The sequence below is a fragment of the Struthio camelus genome, chromosome 22 (assembly GCF_040807025.1).
Source record: "Struthio camelus isolate bStrCam1 chromosome 22, bStrCam1.hap1, whole genome shotgun sequence".
In the NCBI taxonomy this organism is placed as follows: domain Eukaryota; kingdom Metazoa; phylum Chordata; class Aves; order Struthioniformes; family Struthionidae; genus Struthio; species Struthio camelus.
The window spans coordinates 2,860,927-2,877,716 of NC_090963.1; the positions used below are offsets into that span (position 1 = coordinate 2,860,927).

Consider the following 16,790-nt stretch of genomic DNA (forward strand, 5'->3'; position numbering starts at 1 on the left):
CTGGCAGCATTACCTGCCTCTCTGGACCCAACCGTTCAGAATTCCACTTCTTTCCCTGCACTGGACAGAAGATTTCAGTGCCCCAGCAACTCAGTTTCAAGCTCCAGTCATTTTGCATCTATTTCTCCTCTGGCTACAGAAGCAATAGATGATCATACATAGTTTTGGTTTTCCATTGTATTTATGTGATAAATTCATTCCCATGTTGACAGCTTCTGTTAATTTATGCCAAATCAGGTGGGCTTACAGGATGAATAACTCTTCCTCTAAGATGGAAACAAGATGGGTAACTCAATTAGTGCTAAACAAGAGGCAGGAAAAAGAGGAACTGCATTACGCATATGCTGTGGTACATTTTGAAACAAAAATCCACCCAACTCAGGACAAAACCCACTATTGTAGTTGAGTGCTGTAGCCACTTAAGCCTTTATACAATAGTCTTGGAAAAAATAACTGTTACTAATAAATAGCACATTAAGACTTTCATCTAGCCCTGGGAACGACTGGTCATTCTAGTCAGCAGGGGCTCACCAAAATTGATCTGGCTAAACCTGATTAAGCCTATGTAATTGTACATCCCCTCATGCAAGTTTACATAAAAATCCATCATCTACTTTCATTTTTCAACTTCACCATCAGCCTCCCATTTTGAAGGTCAGAGACAGGCTCCCAATCTGGAGTACACATTAATTCCCATTTAGACTAAAACTATTTCATTTGTAGTATCAAAACAAACCCCTATGTATACACCTGAGTGTTACAGGAAAAAAAGCTGCATTGTGAAGTATTACAACTAAAAAACTACTACCGTCATATGGATTTATTTCAGAAGTGTTGCTTAAGTGAGGCATTTGGACCAAGGAATAAAAATTAGTGTGAATTTGAATGAGTCAGTCAACTCAGACAACTTAAAACGTGTCTTTTAATGAGCGTTACTCCCAGCAACCCCCACGCACTCTTCCCTACTGCCACATTCTTCCTGGAAACTTATTAAGAAAATGATGTCTGACAAAACAGTAAACACACAAAAAGAGCTTCCTCAGCTTACCTGAAATACTGGTTGGTCCACTGTTCATTATCAGGCTGAACATTTAAAGACAAGATAGTTTTTCATCTCAACTCAGTGATGAAAACCTGGCAATTCTGTCAAGTGCACTATTTGGATTAACCAATGCCTTCTGCTAAAGGGACATCAGTTCTCTTTAGCTTTTTTATACCAGCATATACCGTACTTTTTCTCATTTTAGAAATAACAAGTCTAGGAAACAGTACCAAGCGTCACGGCTTCTTCTTGATGGGTAACAGAAAGTGACATTCTGCAGTAAAAGGGATCCTTGGATAACTGCAAATGACAAACTTCAGAAGTTAAGGTTAAAACGTTGAATATAAAAATATTATCTCGCTTACCGAAAATCTCTCCATTTTTGGCAAATTCTGTCACAAGGTACAACATGCTTTTGGTCTCCATCACCTGTTGATGGAGAAAGTGCACATTAGTTTATTTGGGGGAAGAACAAAAAAACAAATGAACCCACATGAACACATATTTTCAGGTATCTCCTCTGGTGATATCTCCTCCGATAAGGAAGAAGTGAAAGTCTTGGGCTTGCACATACAGTTATCACAATTTTTTCCAGTTTGTTTCTTTAAACCATCTCAACAATGGCAAGGGCGCTAAGCGCATGGCTAAGCTTTAAACACCTCAATAAGCCACCGTACAGAGGAAGAGGTGGCTGGAATTCTTGGCTGTAAGTGACTAGCATAAGGCAGCGGCATCCTCCCTGGCTAGTTTCAAAACTTTTCCTGAAGCAATCCACCTAAGCAATTCCCTTGTTCAACTCCTGTAACATGCTGATGGCTGGTTAGCATCTGTGCTTGAGAAAGTAGTCTGGGGCTGTTACTGACCTCTGTTACCAACAGTTCTCTAGTCACTCAAAGGAAAAACAAAGGAGTATCTGTCGGTCAAATTTCAGACACAGCATCACATCACAGGATCACATCGCAGAGTCAGGCAGAGTACGTGATTGCTTTGTAGCTCTACTGTATTTCCTAGGGATTAAAACCACCCTATAAGCATCTTCTGCCTTTTCCCGCTGGTGTTTCCAGCCATCCTGTTACAAAAATAGACTGCTCACAACTCCAAAACATGTGAGGCTGGAAGGAACAGAGCGAGACAAACCAAAAAGGAAAAGAAGGGAAGGCTTCAGAGGTTTTCCATAGACAGATGCTCATGGCCTTGAACAAGAACACTACCCCCAACAATTCAAGATTCCATCTTTCCATAAAACACACTGGGAAAGGGCAGTCCTCCTCAGCTATCCTGCTGCTTTTTTTCCTAAGGTTCTACTCCTAAGTTGCTCAAACAGCTAGCCAGGATCTCATACAAATAGCACGACTGAAAGATATACGGGCAATACTCTACTTCAGATAAAGTCACTTAGGATTTCTCTTCAGTATAATACAATTTCAGCTCGGGTCACATACTGGGCATATGCTATTTTTACAACCACAGAAGAAGAGTTCAGCCCAAGCTGCCTGTAGACAAGACTATCTTGAATTCTATTTCTGCATTTTGTTTGAGTTTGAAAGTACAGGAAGATTGGCTCATAGATGAACCGTTTTCAGGAAAACTTAAAAAAAAAAATCAGACGAATCATGGAAGTTATAAAAACAGCAGAACTACCAAAATCAGACAAGCCAGCAGACAGAAGATGAGGGCACTACAAATACACACGACCATTTGTTGCTGGGTTCATTACCTAAATTTGTCAGCCCTCAACAGTTCCCCAATACAAGACAATTCAGAAACTCATAGTAGGGACACAATACAGTGATGGGCCTATTTTACAGGCAAACTAGAGAGGCAGTTTTATTGAGTGCTATTTTGAAAGTCAACTCACCTGTCTACCAAACGTACTTCTAATGTGCCAATCACTTAACAATGAAAAGGTAAGCACTACATAACAATTATCCTCCTCCTCAAGTAACCTTGATGATCTCCAACCTTAAATTAACTACTCTCAATCTCCTCTCTCATTTTTGTGTTTTGTCATCCATTCAGGAGAAACTGTAGTAGGTATTACTCAAGCTAGTTAAGAGTTTAATTCTGTAAAGCCTGCAGCTACTCAATGAATCAACAGTCCATTTTAAAAAGAAAGTGCCAGTCTCTTTTCCATAACATAAAATTAAGGCTAAGACTAAACCAGGCCAGTTGTCTTTAATCAACGGCGCAATTCTAACACCAAAGATCTAAGCCCTCGTGCAAGTGATCGTACTACTGCCTTTAGAGATCAGCAAGAGTTGATCCAAGTTTAAAGTCAAAGTTTGGTTTTCAGCATGCACAAATCTGTTGAGCTAGGTTTACTTGAAATAAGCAAAAGAACATCGCAGAAGCACTATTTCGTTTGTTAAACGGACCACTGACAAGCAGATCCCAAAGAGTATACTCTGAAGAAAGCCTTCGAAGTAAGTTTTATGTGAAGCAGAAATGCCAGCAGCCTCAAATATTTTACTGCTATGCTAGTGGGAACAGAAAATGAAACAGAGCAGGAAAAAAACAAAGCAAAATTATATTTTTACTATACAAACTGTGTGCACTACAAAAGTGGTGCCACAAGTAGAAATCTTCAAACTTTTTAGAAAGTCTGTAATTGCACGTTACTACAAGTATATGTTTATCTTTTATTTTTAATAAACATACTCTCATGCCATAATTACTCTCCATTATATTGGAAAGGAACGCATCCAATTCCACAACATACATAATTCAGTTTAGGAGAATCATCAACGTGTCCACGTCCACCACACCAGCGAGGCAAGATTCCAACGGAAATAAATCTACCACAGAACTCGTTATCCATCTTCTAATAAATGTACCTTAAGATAAAGTTTTGAGGTCTCTCTCACTTGGTGCCTTCTTATCCAAAGATATCAAATAGAGGCTGCAAATATTGCTCAACTTCCTCTCTCAGATTTGACTAAAGAAAATCACTACAGAGACACAAATCCTCAGCTTCCTTCCAGGTAACCACTCAGAAGACTAAACTTAGAGGCATGTGTGCTAGACCACCTCTGCATCGCCAAGGGCATTTAAAAGACCACTTCGGATGTAGCCATTTCACCTGTCTTTATACCCTTAAGCAACCAGAAATACTGACTGTATTTACACTGACACACTTGACTAGAGGACATCAATTGTCCATAAACATATCCTAACTAAACTAGTCAGACAAACAAACAGCATGGAGAACTAGCAGATCAACTCAAGTTAGTCAAGAGACAGACCTATAAGGCAAAGAATATACATGTACAATATCAGGCTTAAACTGTCAGACACCAGCCAAGGACAAAGAAATTACACTGGGCTTTTACAGTTTGCTTGCTGGGAGCTTCAGCAGGCAGCTGTACATTGCTAGAAGAAAGGTAAGGAAGAAGTCACATTCCCAGGTAAGGGATAACCTTTTACTAGCCAAGGCTCATCGTATATGCACTTAACTTATCCTAATCAATACACGTGAAAGGCGCGCCCCTTTCATCAGATTTGAAGAAGGAAAAACCATGCAGTAATCAGAGACTTCCAAATAAAATAGCACCCCTTCCTTTCAGGCACAAACCCCGAGGTGAAAATGCAATTCTTCCCACCAATAGAGTGGACTATTTTTGTGCTTTGCCAGTAATCCTACCTCGAGGGAACCAACTTCAAGATCATAACATACATTTCTAAAACTGATTCTGAAGCCTAGGATCTATTCTGTTTTCCTCTCTTGATCTAAAATTCTTCCCACTCTGACCTCCCCATCGTTTTCCTACCCCATTTTCATTTTGGATTCATCTGGCAGCCAAGGTTCAGTTTATTGCTCAGAGATGAAAATATTCCATCTCCCCAAAGCAGTGAAGTTTGTGTTACAAATCACTAATTTTATCATGAACATTTGATCCAGAAAACAAGAGAAAATTCCTATGCAATTGATGGGATCCTTCAACAGCCCCAGTTTTCAAGAAGTATGACCTACAATATAATGCTGCCATTTCAAACACACAGTAGCATCTCTAGCCCTGATTTCAAGGGGGGCTTTCGCTAAAGAACAAACGTAGACTGTTGAAACAGAATTCTTTGCACCTTTCTGTGCCAAGGCCCATTACATGGTAAAGACGCATCAAGATTAGCGAGAGAATTTCAGATCCAACTGAACTCATGCAATTTTCTGAGGTTCAGCAAAGCCTGCACATCAGCTAAAAGTCAATAGAAATAAAAATACTATTCAGAAATCTTCCGTTACACAACTTTGATAGACTGCTGTGAAGCTTCTGGCCTATTATGACAATAACTCCGGTGCGCATAAGCATTAGGGAGGCAGGGCAACACCGACTTGGTGTTTTCTGTTTCAGACGGAAAAAACAGTATTTTCCAATACTTCAGACAACTAAGAATCGGGACTTTACACGTGGAATGAGATGATTCTGCAGTCTGGATTACAAATCCTTTTCTGTAACTGGCTGCCTTCAGCACAAAGCTGTCAGCCTCTGGTAGGTCAATTAAAGAAGAGACAAAAGCTTTCCGGTGGTCTCCTACTCTCAGTAGGCAAGAATTTACAAGACTCACACCACAGCTATTAGTATTCCTTTTCATAGTTTGATGATGGGGACGGCAGGGCAGGAATCACAGAACTAACACAACTCTTGATACTTGCCTATACAAGTTCTCCCTGCAGATAGGGCTGAATATTCCTGCACTGCTCCAGCTTACTCGATGGTTTGTCGAGTAACAGACAGGAAAGATTCATCACCAGGTATTTCAAAAATCAGCTCTTTCACTAGCATCACATTTACAGTTTTCTGTGTATTTTAAGTAGATAGCAGGTATATTTGAGTACCTAACAGTGCCAGTCCAACTGGTACCAGAGAACAAGCAACAGCACTGTACACGCGCATGCAAAAATATTAGTCACGTAGCCAACACAAGTCAATCCCAGAAAAGCTGGGAGTTTGTCATGGACTGGCCATCTGTAAGAAGTTACTAGTGTAAAGTAAACCCTTCATACTGGAGTGAAGACGGAGAGGAGGGAAGAAAACACTGCTAAACATACCTGGTAGAGCTTTATAATGTGTGGGTGATCAAGCATTTTCATTATCTGCACTTCTCGATAGATCTTCTCCAGATTCACAGCATCCAGCTGAGATTTGTCAATGATTTTTATTGCCACCTGCAGCCAAGAGTAAAATTCAGATTAAAACTCTCCAACATTTCTCCTTATTAATTCATCCTCCTTAGAAAGAGAGCACCTACCATAACCCTAGATAGCTTAAAGGTCTTTTTTTTCTAGCTCAGAAATACACCTCCCAACGCTGCAGGATTTAAAAATACAACAGCACAACACTGAACGTACCCGTAGTCCCACTAGGCGCCTGCTGGACTATAACCTACATTTGCATGTCAGTAACCAAAACTTCACTGGAAACGGAAGACAGAGCAGGTGGCAGGAGGTTAGCGCTCCAGCGAGCCCAGCTACAGAATGTTCCTTTATCAGCAGCTGGTGGGAATAACTAAGGACCTTGCACGTAGCAGTGCTTTAAAAACAAAAAGATTTCTATAAAGCCTAATTATTTCCACTTCTGGAGTCAAGGCAGTCAGTTTTAATTCTACAAATGCAAACAACGTTTTAACCAGGAACTGTTGGCTCAACACGAGCCATTAAAACACAGTAGACTCGTGTAGTTTTCACTGTTAAACAAATTACAGAGAACTATGCATGCTTGTGAGAGTCCAAAAATTTCATTTCAAATTAAAAAGTTAGTTAAAAATTTCAGAGAGGAAGCAGTTACAGCTGCTATAAAGAAACATACACAAGAGATAACAGCACTGAAAAATATTAAATACCCTAATGGTGTACATTCACCCCGAATACCACATTACAAATGTGGAAGCAGGAGCAAACAATATAAATCACACAAACTTCCAATTATAGCTGCATTTCACATAAACTATTGAACTACAGGAGACAGCTGTTATGCAGGAGACAAAAATCCACAGGAGGTGAACCTCATTATCTCCAGAAAGGCTGATTACGGACCTACCTGAATTCAGAATTAACTATTTACTGACTCCATTGCCATATGCTTTTCCTTTGTAATCTATTCACAGAGGCATACTTGCCTTCCCTAACCACAAGAGAAATAAGAAAGAAATAGGTAAGACCCTGCTATGAGTGAATAAAGTCATCTAGCCTTGTAATCAATGGAAGGTTGTTTTTTTTTTTTTTTTAAATGCAGGATGCACTACAACACAGCTGAAGTAGAACGAGATTCTGGTTTTCAAAGTACAAACGAACAAAAAATCCAAAAGCAACGCAAAAGATCTCACAACACCTCATCAATGCAGAGCTCACTGCCACTCACTAAAATTAAATTTAGTCAAAAACATAACAGTATATATAGGAACAGACAAACAAAACAAGAAATAAAGGTTCACATCCCACAACACATTCACCATTAACCGTGAAATTATTCCATAGCCTCTATTCTTCAAAAGTATAGCAGTGGATGCCGTTGGGAAAAGCGGTACTAAAAATGTTATTCAAGCATTCAGTGCTCCCCTCCCCTTCTCCTACTATCTGCAACTGTTTCTTCCATGCCAGTCTGACATACAACAGCTTGGATAATCCTGATGCCTGATCTCAAAATATGCTTTTCTGTTCTTTTCTGCTAACTGTATATATGTACGGCCCTGTCCATAATGAACCCGCTCTGCCGTCTTTCACATCACACTACATTCTGCATTGAGAAGGATACAGTAAACAGGGATCAGTAACAGAGTGAACAATCAGGTCCTAGGAGATCACTGATCTCTCCCTTTGAAAGTTTGTCTTGTAGCTATGAAGACAAATACCTCTAAATCAGGCAAGTAAAACAGGCAGATAGCCTGCTTCTATCCTGACTCGCTATCCTCTTACTTTACTCCTATTCCTTCCAACTATATTTACTGTCTTACATAAGGTTTATATATAAACTTAAGAAGTTCTAACTTCACCTGTGCAAGTAATAAGGGAGAAAGGAAGAATAGTAACAATCATTAGATTGGATTATCCAAATACATAGCTCCTGTTTAGTCTTCCCAGACTTGCACTTAAACTACTCCCTACAGTACTTGCTCATTCTCTCAGCAGGTCCCCTTTTGCTCACATATAAAGGCAGACCAGCAAGTTGCTTCCTAATTTGGTCTGATTGTACGCCATCTGGCAGCAGAGGATGCAATCATTCATATAGCTTAGTCTCCCTCCCTGGCCCCCCAATACCTCTAAACCTTCCTGCTCCAGGTTAAGATTATACCTAATAAACTGACCTCTGCTTAGTTTTTTTTTCTTTTTTTTGCAGGCACAGTTAACCCAGAAGAGTCACTTCACTAGAAAGTTACACAAGGTAACCAAAGTAATCAAACCAAGCCACTAAAGCCAGGCCAAATTCTTAAGCACACATCAGGAAATGTTTATTCAAAGTAACTCATGTGCCACATTTCCCTACTTGCTCTAATTGATTTTATACTGGCTCCCTGGAAAAGTAGCATCAACCAGAGAGACAAGATGGTTTCTCATTCATTCTCAACACTTAACCTGGCTTATACCCGTTATTTGCATAACTTCCAGATTTAAGAGGAGCAGAGACCACTTTTTATTTCCAAAATAATGAAAAGATCAATCCCTAGTAATCTTGCATTCCTACCAGTCCACAAACCAGTAATCTCCGTCAAGCAGCAAGGTATCTCCAATCTCAGATAGATCAGGTTGTTTAGGAAAGTGCCAATACCTCCTTCACTGATCCACTAGAGCGCAAAAAATCCTGCTGCCATTTTTGCTATTACATAGCACCAGTCCCTCATGAACTTGAGGTATTCAGGGTAACCTTTTTCTTCACCTCCTTCATCCTAGACAACACAGCGTAGAAGCTTCACATAACACTCACAGCACTCAACCTCAGACTGCCTCCTTCCCTTGCTCTGGTCCATTTAATTTCACCTTACAAAGTGACTGTGCGTTTTCTCCCCATAGTTCTCTATTTTACGAAGCTCTCTTCAACGCAAGTGAAAAGAAACTGCAGTAACTTTCTCCTATTTACTCTTCTCACGCATAGGAAATGCGCGCAGTACAGAGAAGCCAAGTAAAAGCAAAGCTCTGCAGGACTTCAAAGAAAAGAGGTTAGGTCTAACACAGAAGAGAAAAAACAACAAGCAAGACCACAGCCAAGTAACAAATAAAGGCTTCCTTGGAGAATTTGAAAGTAACAGCAGCAGCCTGCCTGCTGAGGCTCTTGCTGAACCTTTGTTAATCTATCCACCATAGTATCATTTATTTAACAAATATTTATATATCCTTCTCCAATACTTCTCACCCCCCTCTCTATTGGACAGGAGGGAGTCTGCAACTGTATGGCTTGCTATTACTACTTTTTCCAAGGAAGCTTGACTCTCACCACCTTACCCCAGTGAAAAATCTGACTTTAGAAGTAAACAGACTCTTGGCACTTCTTTCCAGCATAGTTTGGCGCTCCCACAGTTTGCTCTTATCTTTTGAGTATTCCTTCTACCGAAAGCAAAAAATATTTCAATACAGCCCGCTACCGCTTTCAAGCCAATCTGCAAGAGTCTGCACCACCAGCTTTCTCCACAGATATCAGGCATCACTCTGAATGCTGCAGTTTCCAGATTCTAACATCTGCCTGAAGTTCCAACAAAATCAGTATCAGAAGTAATTCTAAGCATTGCTCTCCAGTAATCAGGAGTACCTTTGCATTTGACATGCAAGTGGACATCAGGCAAGATAATGAAGGACTAAATATATTTCCAGTTTCAATAGGCACTTCATTAAAAAAAATCCAGCATATTAGATCAAAACACGTTTTGTCTTATAATGTGAAATGCTTTAGTACTATTAAGCAGTTGGTTTTTGAATGTAAAGGGTGAAAGTGCACGATTACTCAAAGAAAAAATTTCGCTGTTTATTTTGCAATGCTTGTACAACTCCCAACGTGTTATATTATGTATATGCATACAGTGGCAGGCTTTTACATGAGAAGCAGCATAGTAGCAGCTGGCACCGCTGCTTCTGTAATCAAATGCAGATTAGATATCACAGTATTTGCGATCTCCAGTTCTCTTGCATCTTACCAGGTCTGTAAAAGGTTTAGAGAAAAAACAGTTGGAAACACTTAAAAATCCAGCGACTTCTTTATAAGGATGTAAGGAGACATATTACATTCAGTAGAAACCACTCACTTTTGTCCATAATCTCAGCTGTAACATGATGACAGGAGAAAAGGAAGCAATTTTTAGTTAAAAAAGCTGAAGTCACATAGGCTGGAGAAGAGTTTCCTAACTATAAAGTGGTTTTGTCCCCAAATGTACAGCTCCCTAACTACTAAAGCCTTACAGAGATGTTGTAACATCCCTGATCTTTACAAAATAGCGGATACAGACTGTCTGCATAAATAAACGAACTCTCATTTCTGTAGCACAGTCGATCATAACACAGCCTCCAGCTGCAGCACACACCAGATAAAGAACAATTACACAAACTCTGTGATTCCAGCAAGCTTCTACTGTTAGGGTACCTTTTTTTTTTAAAAAACAGAAAAAGGTTACCACACCTCTCCTAAAAAGAAATAAAAAAAATTCAAACATCAGTATGTAAGTATGTACTTTAAGATAACTTCAAGGTGAGAAAAAGAGAAGGGAAGTCTGCTCCCTCTTCTCTTCCCACCTCATCTTTTTGCTGCTTAAAGACGTGAATACAGCAAAAATGTTTTGGAACATCATTCCTTTTTAATTCAAGAATGTTAGGAATAGTACTTCCTTCCCTCTTTTGCTAAAGGCCTAGAGTACTGGAAAGGGAGTTCGCACTACCCTAATCTGACACATCTGAGAACTGAAACTGTCAGGCAGCAGGTTTAAGATGAATGTTAAGCAAAAAAAGTTTTTCTATCCTTCAACTACTCCAGCTTTCAACTTTCATTTAGTTCTGCTGTTATCCATTTAATTCTCTTATCGCTCTTTCTGAAAAGAAGTTTGTCCATGTCAGTGTAAGCTTTAATTAAGGTTTCATCCAGGTTAGAGAAATTCTCATTTGAGTTGTTAACCCAGTGCACCTCAAAAGTAGATTAACAGCATCAACACACACCACTTTGATCTGGAGCGAGTTCAATTTAGAACAGCACAGTGTTTGGCTCTCACAGATTCACAAAAACATTACCTCCCTCAGGGTGCAGTTTCGCATTACACCCAATCTGATCTACCTGCGAGTTGGCTGATAAAAGGGACTGCTCTGCTCATTCTCTGCCTCCGGAGAGGCATTTCCTCCTCTACCCCCTGCAACAGATCTGGAGAGTCTGTAGCAGCAAGCAGTTTTCCCTCTTCTCCTTCTAAAGAGGCATTTTGCTTATTTGCACATTTCATTAGCAAATGATATCCTGAGATCACAGGATTCCTTGGCAACTTGATAAACAAGCATGGCAGAAAAGAGCATGTCATTAACTTAATGGCAACAAACACACAAACAAGCAAAGCAAAGGTCACATTCAACCGTGCAGCCCCCTTTTGAGGCACCTTGTATGGACTGTCGTTGAAGAGGGTCATGGACTGTATTTTCATGTTTCTTTCCGGTTGACTATTTTACTGCTATATTAACACAGTGTTTCACTTACAATTTCAGAGTTTCTTTGCATACACAAAAGAGAAGGTAGTAGAAGGGTATCTTTTGCTTCAGGTCTGGTATCATTTTACTTTCATCCATAATCTTCTTTAACAGTTTCATGGCAACTGTACTCAGTGTTTTCAGTTAATATTACAATTTTCAATTCTAATATGCAGGTTTTTATATGTAAGGTGGATTCTGTACATACTCCATAAATGCTAAGCTTGCAAGGTAATAAGATCCTATCTTTTCAAATTTGACGCTTACTGGCTAATACTGGTATACCAGCATAACTTGCAAAGTCTGTAAAAAAGCCCCAAAACAAATTCATAGCATAACGAGTTTGAACAGGGAGAGTCAGGAGAAACTCAGAGAAGGAAACAGTCCCTTTGAAAGGACTTCTCTGAGCATGTCTCAACAGAAACACAGCACAGATCTTCATGTACTACAGACTCATTGGTGAGATGGCATTAGTTTCAGCAGCTGATAAGCTAAATATTCTTCCATAGCAAGTTTAATAGAGGCAGTCATGTGCAGCATATAAGTAAACACAAGAAAGCAGCAACTTAAGAAATTTAAGCCAAACTTAATATCCAACAGTTTAGAACAAGTCTCAGAATCAAATGTCTTCCATCTAGACATGTTATTAAGCGGGACTCCCGCTCTCTTATGTGCGTAGTCAGCTACCATTAAATTAAGTGAGGTTGTCCCAAACTTGGGGTGCTTATTCAAAGCAGTATTCCGTTAAAATTACTTTCTCTTGACGTTACTAAAAGTGATCTGAACAGGGTTCCTCTTCCTCAAAGATCACGTCAATACTTCGAGCAACTAAGCAATTAACTTCCAAATAAATATTCTTGCATCTCTTACCGCAAAAATTCACAGCAATGTAACTGTACTGAAAAGTGAAGTTTGACACAGAAGTCTCATAGGCAAGTTTACTGTAAAAATAATGCAGAAATAAAAAGGCTCCAGATTAGACACTGTACACAAGGCTTCTCATAAAAGATAAACTCGGTTAACAGAACTCAAACTTGTACTGATGACAATGTACTGGAATTTAAGAATTTCTGAGGGTACAGGTGGAAGAATCGTACCAGAATGAGAGAGCTGTTAAGCTCCTAATTTTCTATATACTCATTATTTTGAACAATACCAAACAAAGACTTCTTAAAATAACAAGGTCAAGACTGAAGTATTCCTCCTCATCATAAAGCCCATATATAAGACAGAACACCACTAAAAAGGACAACCTACTGCTTTCAAGTGGAATACTTAGAAATTTGGCATATAGCATCCAACTTGAGAACAGAACACCTTCAGGTAATCGTCAAAGGTCTTAACTTGCTCTTCAGTAACAAAAGAGAAAGATTTAAAGTGATTAGCAGTTTATTGTGCAACTTGAGAAATATGGCTCTAATTTAATGTTTAGGATGCAAAGCCCATCCACCACAGCACAGCCAGAACAACATCAGCATTGGAGGTTTGTTTTCTTTAACCAAAGCCCAAGCTCATGGCAGTTTTCATTCTTGTGAGGAATGAGTCTGTCATATGAGAAGACTACAGCAACTGCTTAATGTCAGGTTTTTTTCAATTTGTTTACTTTGTATTTTGGACAACACTTTGATTAGCCAATTTCCTTATTTTTGACTGGTATAAGCACCACATAAAGCTCTTCAGTAAAGAGCAAAAAAGATCTTCACAGAGACTGACAAAGAGCTCACCCCTAGTATTTCAGAAGAAAACATGAGAGGAAGCTGATCGTTCAAAGCCATTACTCCCATTAGATGGCAGTTTTTAGAGTGCACCTGACTACATATTACCCAAATAGACTGCAATAATTATAGCTTTAGGTGAAGCATGAAAGGTTAACAGTTTCAAGGCTGGTACTCACTATGTAACATTTGGGGCAAGCAAAAACAGCGAAAAACTAAAATGGTTGGATTTGGTTCATTTGTAGCATGTCTTACTGGGAGGACTCATAGCAAGATATATATATAAAAAATAGTTCCTTCACTAAAACAGACTACTACGGCTCATCTAAAAGTACTAGCCAAGTGAGGAAACTAATGTATGCAGGACAACAAACCAGCCACAAGCCAAGATCTTAGCCTCCCTTATCAGCAGCAAGCAAGTTACCATTATCTGATCAGCGTGCCTCATGAACTATGCCAACAGCTGTTCACCCCCTCACACACAGCCCCCAGCATCCTTACTGTCACAGCCACAAACCAGCAAGTGCACTGCCACAGGGAGGGGGGCTGGAGCCACAGGGACACCCTGCTACAGCTGGGCTCAGAGGCGTTACTGCTGCCCTTGCCAGGAAAACCAAAAATAAGAATAAGCAGGCATGATTCGTCCTTCAAAGCCTGCTCACAGCAAAGCACTTCAAGTAAAATCCCCCTCCTCACACCTTCTCCTAAAGGAGAAGGTTCCTGCGCCAGAAGGGACAAAGCCGTGCAAGGGCGCCTGCCGACCTCCCCCCCAGCTGAGCCACCCAGCTTACGCCTCTGTAAAACCCCAAACCCTGAGCCGAGCCTCACAGCCCCAAAGGCGAACACCCCCTCCCCCAAAGCCCCATGGCCACCCCACACCCCGAGCCGAGCCTCACAGCCCCAAAGGTGAACACCCCCCCCCCCCCGCCCAGAGAAACCCTGAGCCGAGCCCCACAGCGCTAAGGCCCATCCATACCCCGAGCCGAGCCCAACAGACAGCTCGAAGCCCCGAGGAGAGCCCGAGCGAGCTTCCCCCCCCCCCCCTTCCAACGGTCCCAACGGTCGGCGCGCGCGCGAGGCCCGGCGGCGGCCGGGCGGCGCCGGGGCAGGGGGCGGCCGCGGCCCCCGCCGCCTCGCATCTCCCCGCCTCACCTCGCTGCGCGTGATGCGGTGCCGCGCCAGCTTGACCACGGCGAAGTTGCCCTTGCCCAGCGTGCCCTCGATGTCGTAGAAACCGACGCGGACGGGCCCGGGCCCGCGGGGCAGCAGCGGGGGGGGCCGCCGGGGCTCGGCCATTACCATGCTGGGCGCGGGGGGCGGCGGCGGCTCCGACGCGAGCGGCGGCGGCAGCGGCTCGCGTCCGTCTGCGGCGCCCTGGAGCCGCGCCGCCCCGCCCCCTCCGCCCTCCTCCACCAACCGCGCGTCACCGCGCGCGTCAGCGGGGGCGGGGCCTCGCCATGGCAACCGGAGCCACCGCGGCGGGGCGGCCGCCGGGCCTCCCCTCCCCGGCGGCCCCCGCAGCGCGGCAAGGCCGGGCGGAGGGGGAGAGGAAAGGAGAGAAGGCACCGCACCCCCCGCTACCCCGAGCTACCTCCCTCCACCAAGATGTAAGGAGCCGCCTCCTCCACCGTCACAGCCCTGGGGCCAGGGAGAGGGCCCCCCCCCCCCCATGCCCTCAAGCCTAGGCCCCTCGCACCTGTGTGCACAGCAGGGCTGAGTCAGCTACATTAGCACCACCCACAAAAAACCAAGGGGCTCCCCCCGGTGCTCCTCCACCGCAGGAGCCCCCCCCCCCCCCCAGGTGCCACTCCAGCACTGCATCAGCATCTCAGCTCCCAGCCTGCTCCACAGCCTCAAGAACAGCTCTAAGGCCTGGGGGCCATCACCACCAGCCAGGACCAGATCCTCGGCTTCCGGAGGGAAATGCCCTTCCCCTTGCGGAGAACAGCATTTCAAGGCCACCACAGTCGTCCTACATCAGAAGGATGCCCTTAATGTAATCGGCCTGTACATATCAAAATAGCCATCAGCATTTCCCATCACTTAGATGTCAAAGCAGTGAGGCCCCTTCAGCATAAAATGGTTACACAGCTGACAGTGGTAGTGTGTGAAGAGGAAGGCCTCTTACACCTAATTTCCCTTCCACTACTCAGTCCACCTAGTTCACTTCACTGCTTGTAATTCAGTTATGTTGGCTTCTAAAATCGCCATGCTCTTTTCAGCAATCTGCCCTCCTCCCGTTCTCACTTGTCCCTCCTTGCTCCCCTCTGACTGACCCACCTCACCCTGGGAGATCGGCACCACCTGACATCCAGGTAACAGGAATCGCCCTCCGGAGGTTTCCTGCAGTGCTGCTGACTGAGCAAGGCATGTCCCAGAGCTGGTGGCATGAGGGCACACACGTGTCTGTCGAGTCAGCTGCACATTCAGCAGCAGTTACAGGCCCGCTCCGTATTCCAGAGCGCCACGGACGCAAACACTAATGAGACCACCGCTTGGCCACAAAAGGAAAAAGTTCATGAATGCAAGGAACTAAACATCTGTCTCACATCTTCCCTTTACATAGGAGTTTTGTATTTAAAGCTGCCTCATACTTGTGGAAGGTTGTTTAAATTTGTCAGCTGCTATAAAGTAATCATCCTTCTGACTAGGCAACTGAAGACCTGAGTGAATAAAGTTAACACATGCCCTGCACTGCACTTGCAGTTTGAGATTCCTCTACAGGATGACATTTTAAGCTGACACTGCTATGGGTAACAACTGTGCTGTTGCCACTCTATTTATCCCCTTAAGAAGTTCTGGCAATGACTAAGCCATGAGTTGAGTTAGTCAGACATTCACCCTTTTCTAGGATTGACAGGTGTATGAGCAAGCTCACCATAATCTCACTTGGATAGAAAATGGTGTCATCCTCATCCACTACTTATGAGACTTCACTCCTGTTTCACATAGGCCAAACAGTAACTTAAGCATGATGCAAGCGCAGCATGTTAAAAGTAACTTTTTCTTCTTTTAAATCCCTGCATTGTGCAAAATATTGCTCAACACCTGTTCTCAGTTGCTGTTATAAAAGCTGTAGCAATGTAAAATTCTGTTGCTTCCTGCCTGCTTTCACGCATGTAAAGTCCCACCAAATTCTTCCAAAAATCCATTAAGCCAGATACTGTGCTTTCAACAGAAAGCTTCATTTCCAAAAACTTCCTTGTGGAGCACTGTATAACGCCCATTTTGGCCTAGAAGTTTAGGGTAAAAAAAATAAATACTGCCCAACACTGCTAAAGGAACTGCGATCACAAGAACATTCCTTGTGCAGACTTCATGGCCATTGATGGCTTCTACTATGCTTTGAAGAAGGTCATCCAACTGCTTCTCTCAAACGCTGGTGTTTTCTTAGAAC

General features: G+C 42.6%; 1 protein-coding gene across 5 annotated transcripts in view; it reads right to left on the reverse strand.

Annotated features, from left to right (window-relative positions):
* SIK2 (salt inducible kinase 2) overlaps positions 1-14,785 on the reverse strand; it is a 66,801-nt gene extending 52,016 nt beyond the window's left edge. Inside the window, exons 1-3 of one of the 5 annotated variants that reach the window (XM_068916934.1) lie at positions 14,546-14,785; positions 6,087-6,203; positions 1,408-1,471 (exon numbers count right to left, since the gene is read on the reverse strand). In XM_068916934.1, coding sequence (XP_068773035.1) covers positions 1,408-1,471; positions 6,087-6,203; positions 14,546-14,695 — 331 coding nt within the window. In that variant the 5' untranslated portion in view covers positions 14,696-14,785. Of the gene's footprint in view, positions 1-1,407; positions 1,472-6,086; positions 6,204-12,548; positions 12,615-14,545 lie in introns of those variants that run through there. The other 4 variants (XM_068916936.1, XM_068916935.1, XM_068916937.1 and 1 more) reach the window with 4 other exon arrangements.
* Positions 14,786-16,790: the final 2,005 nt, after the last annotated feature.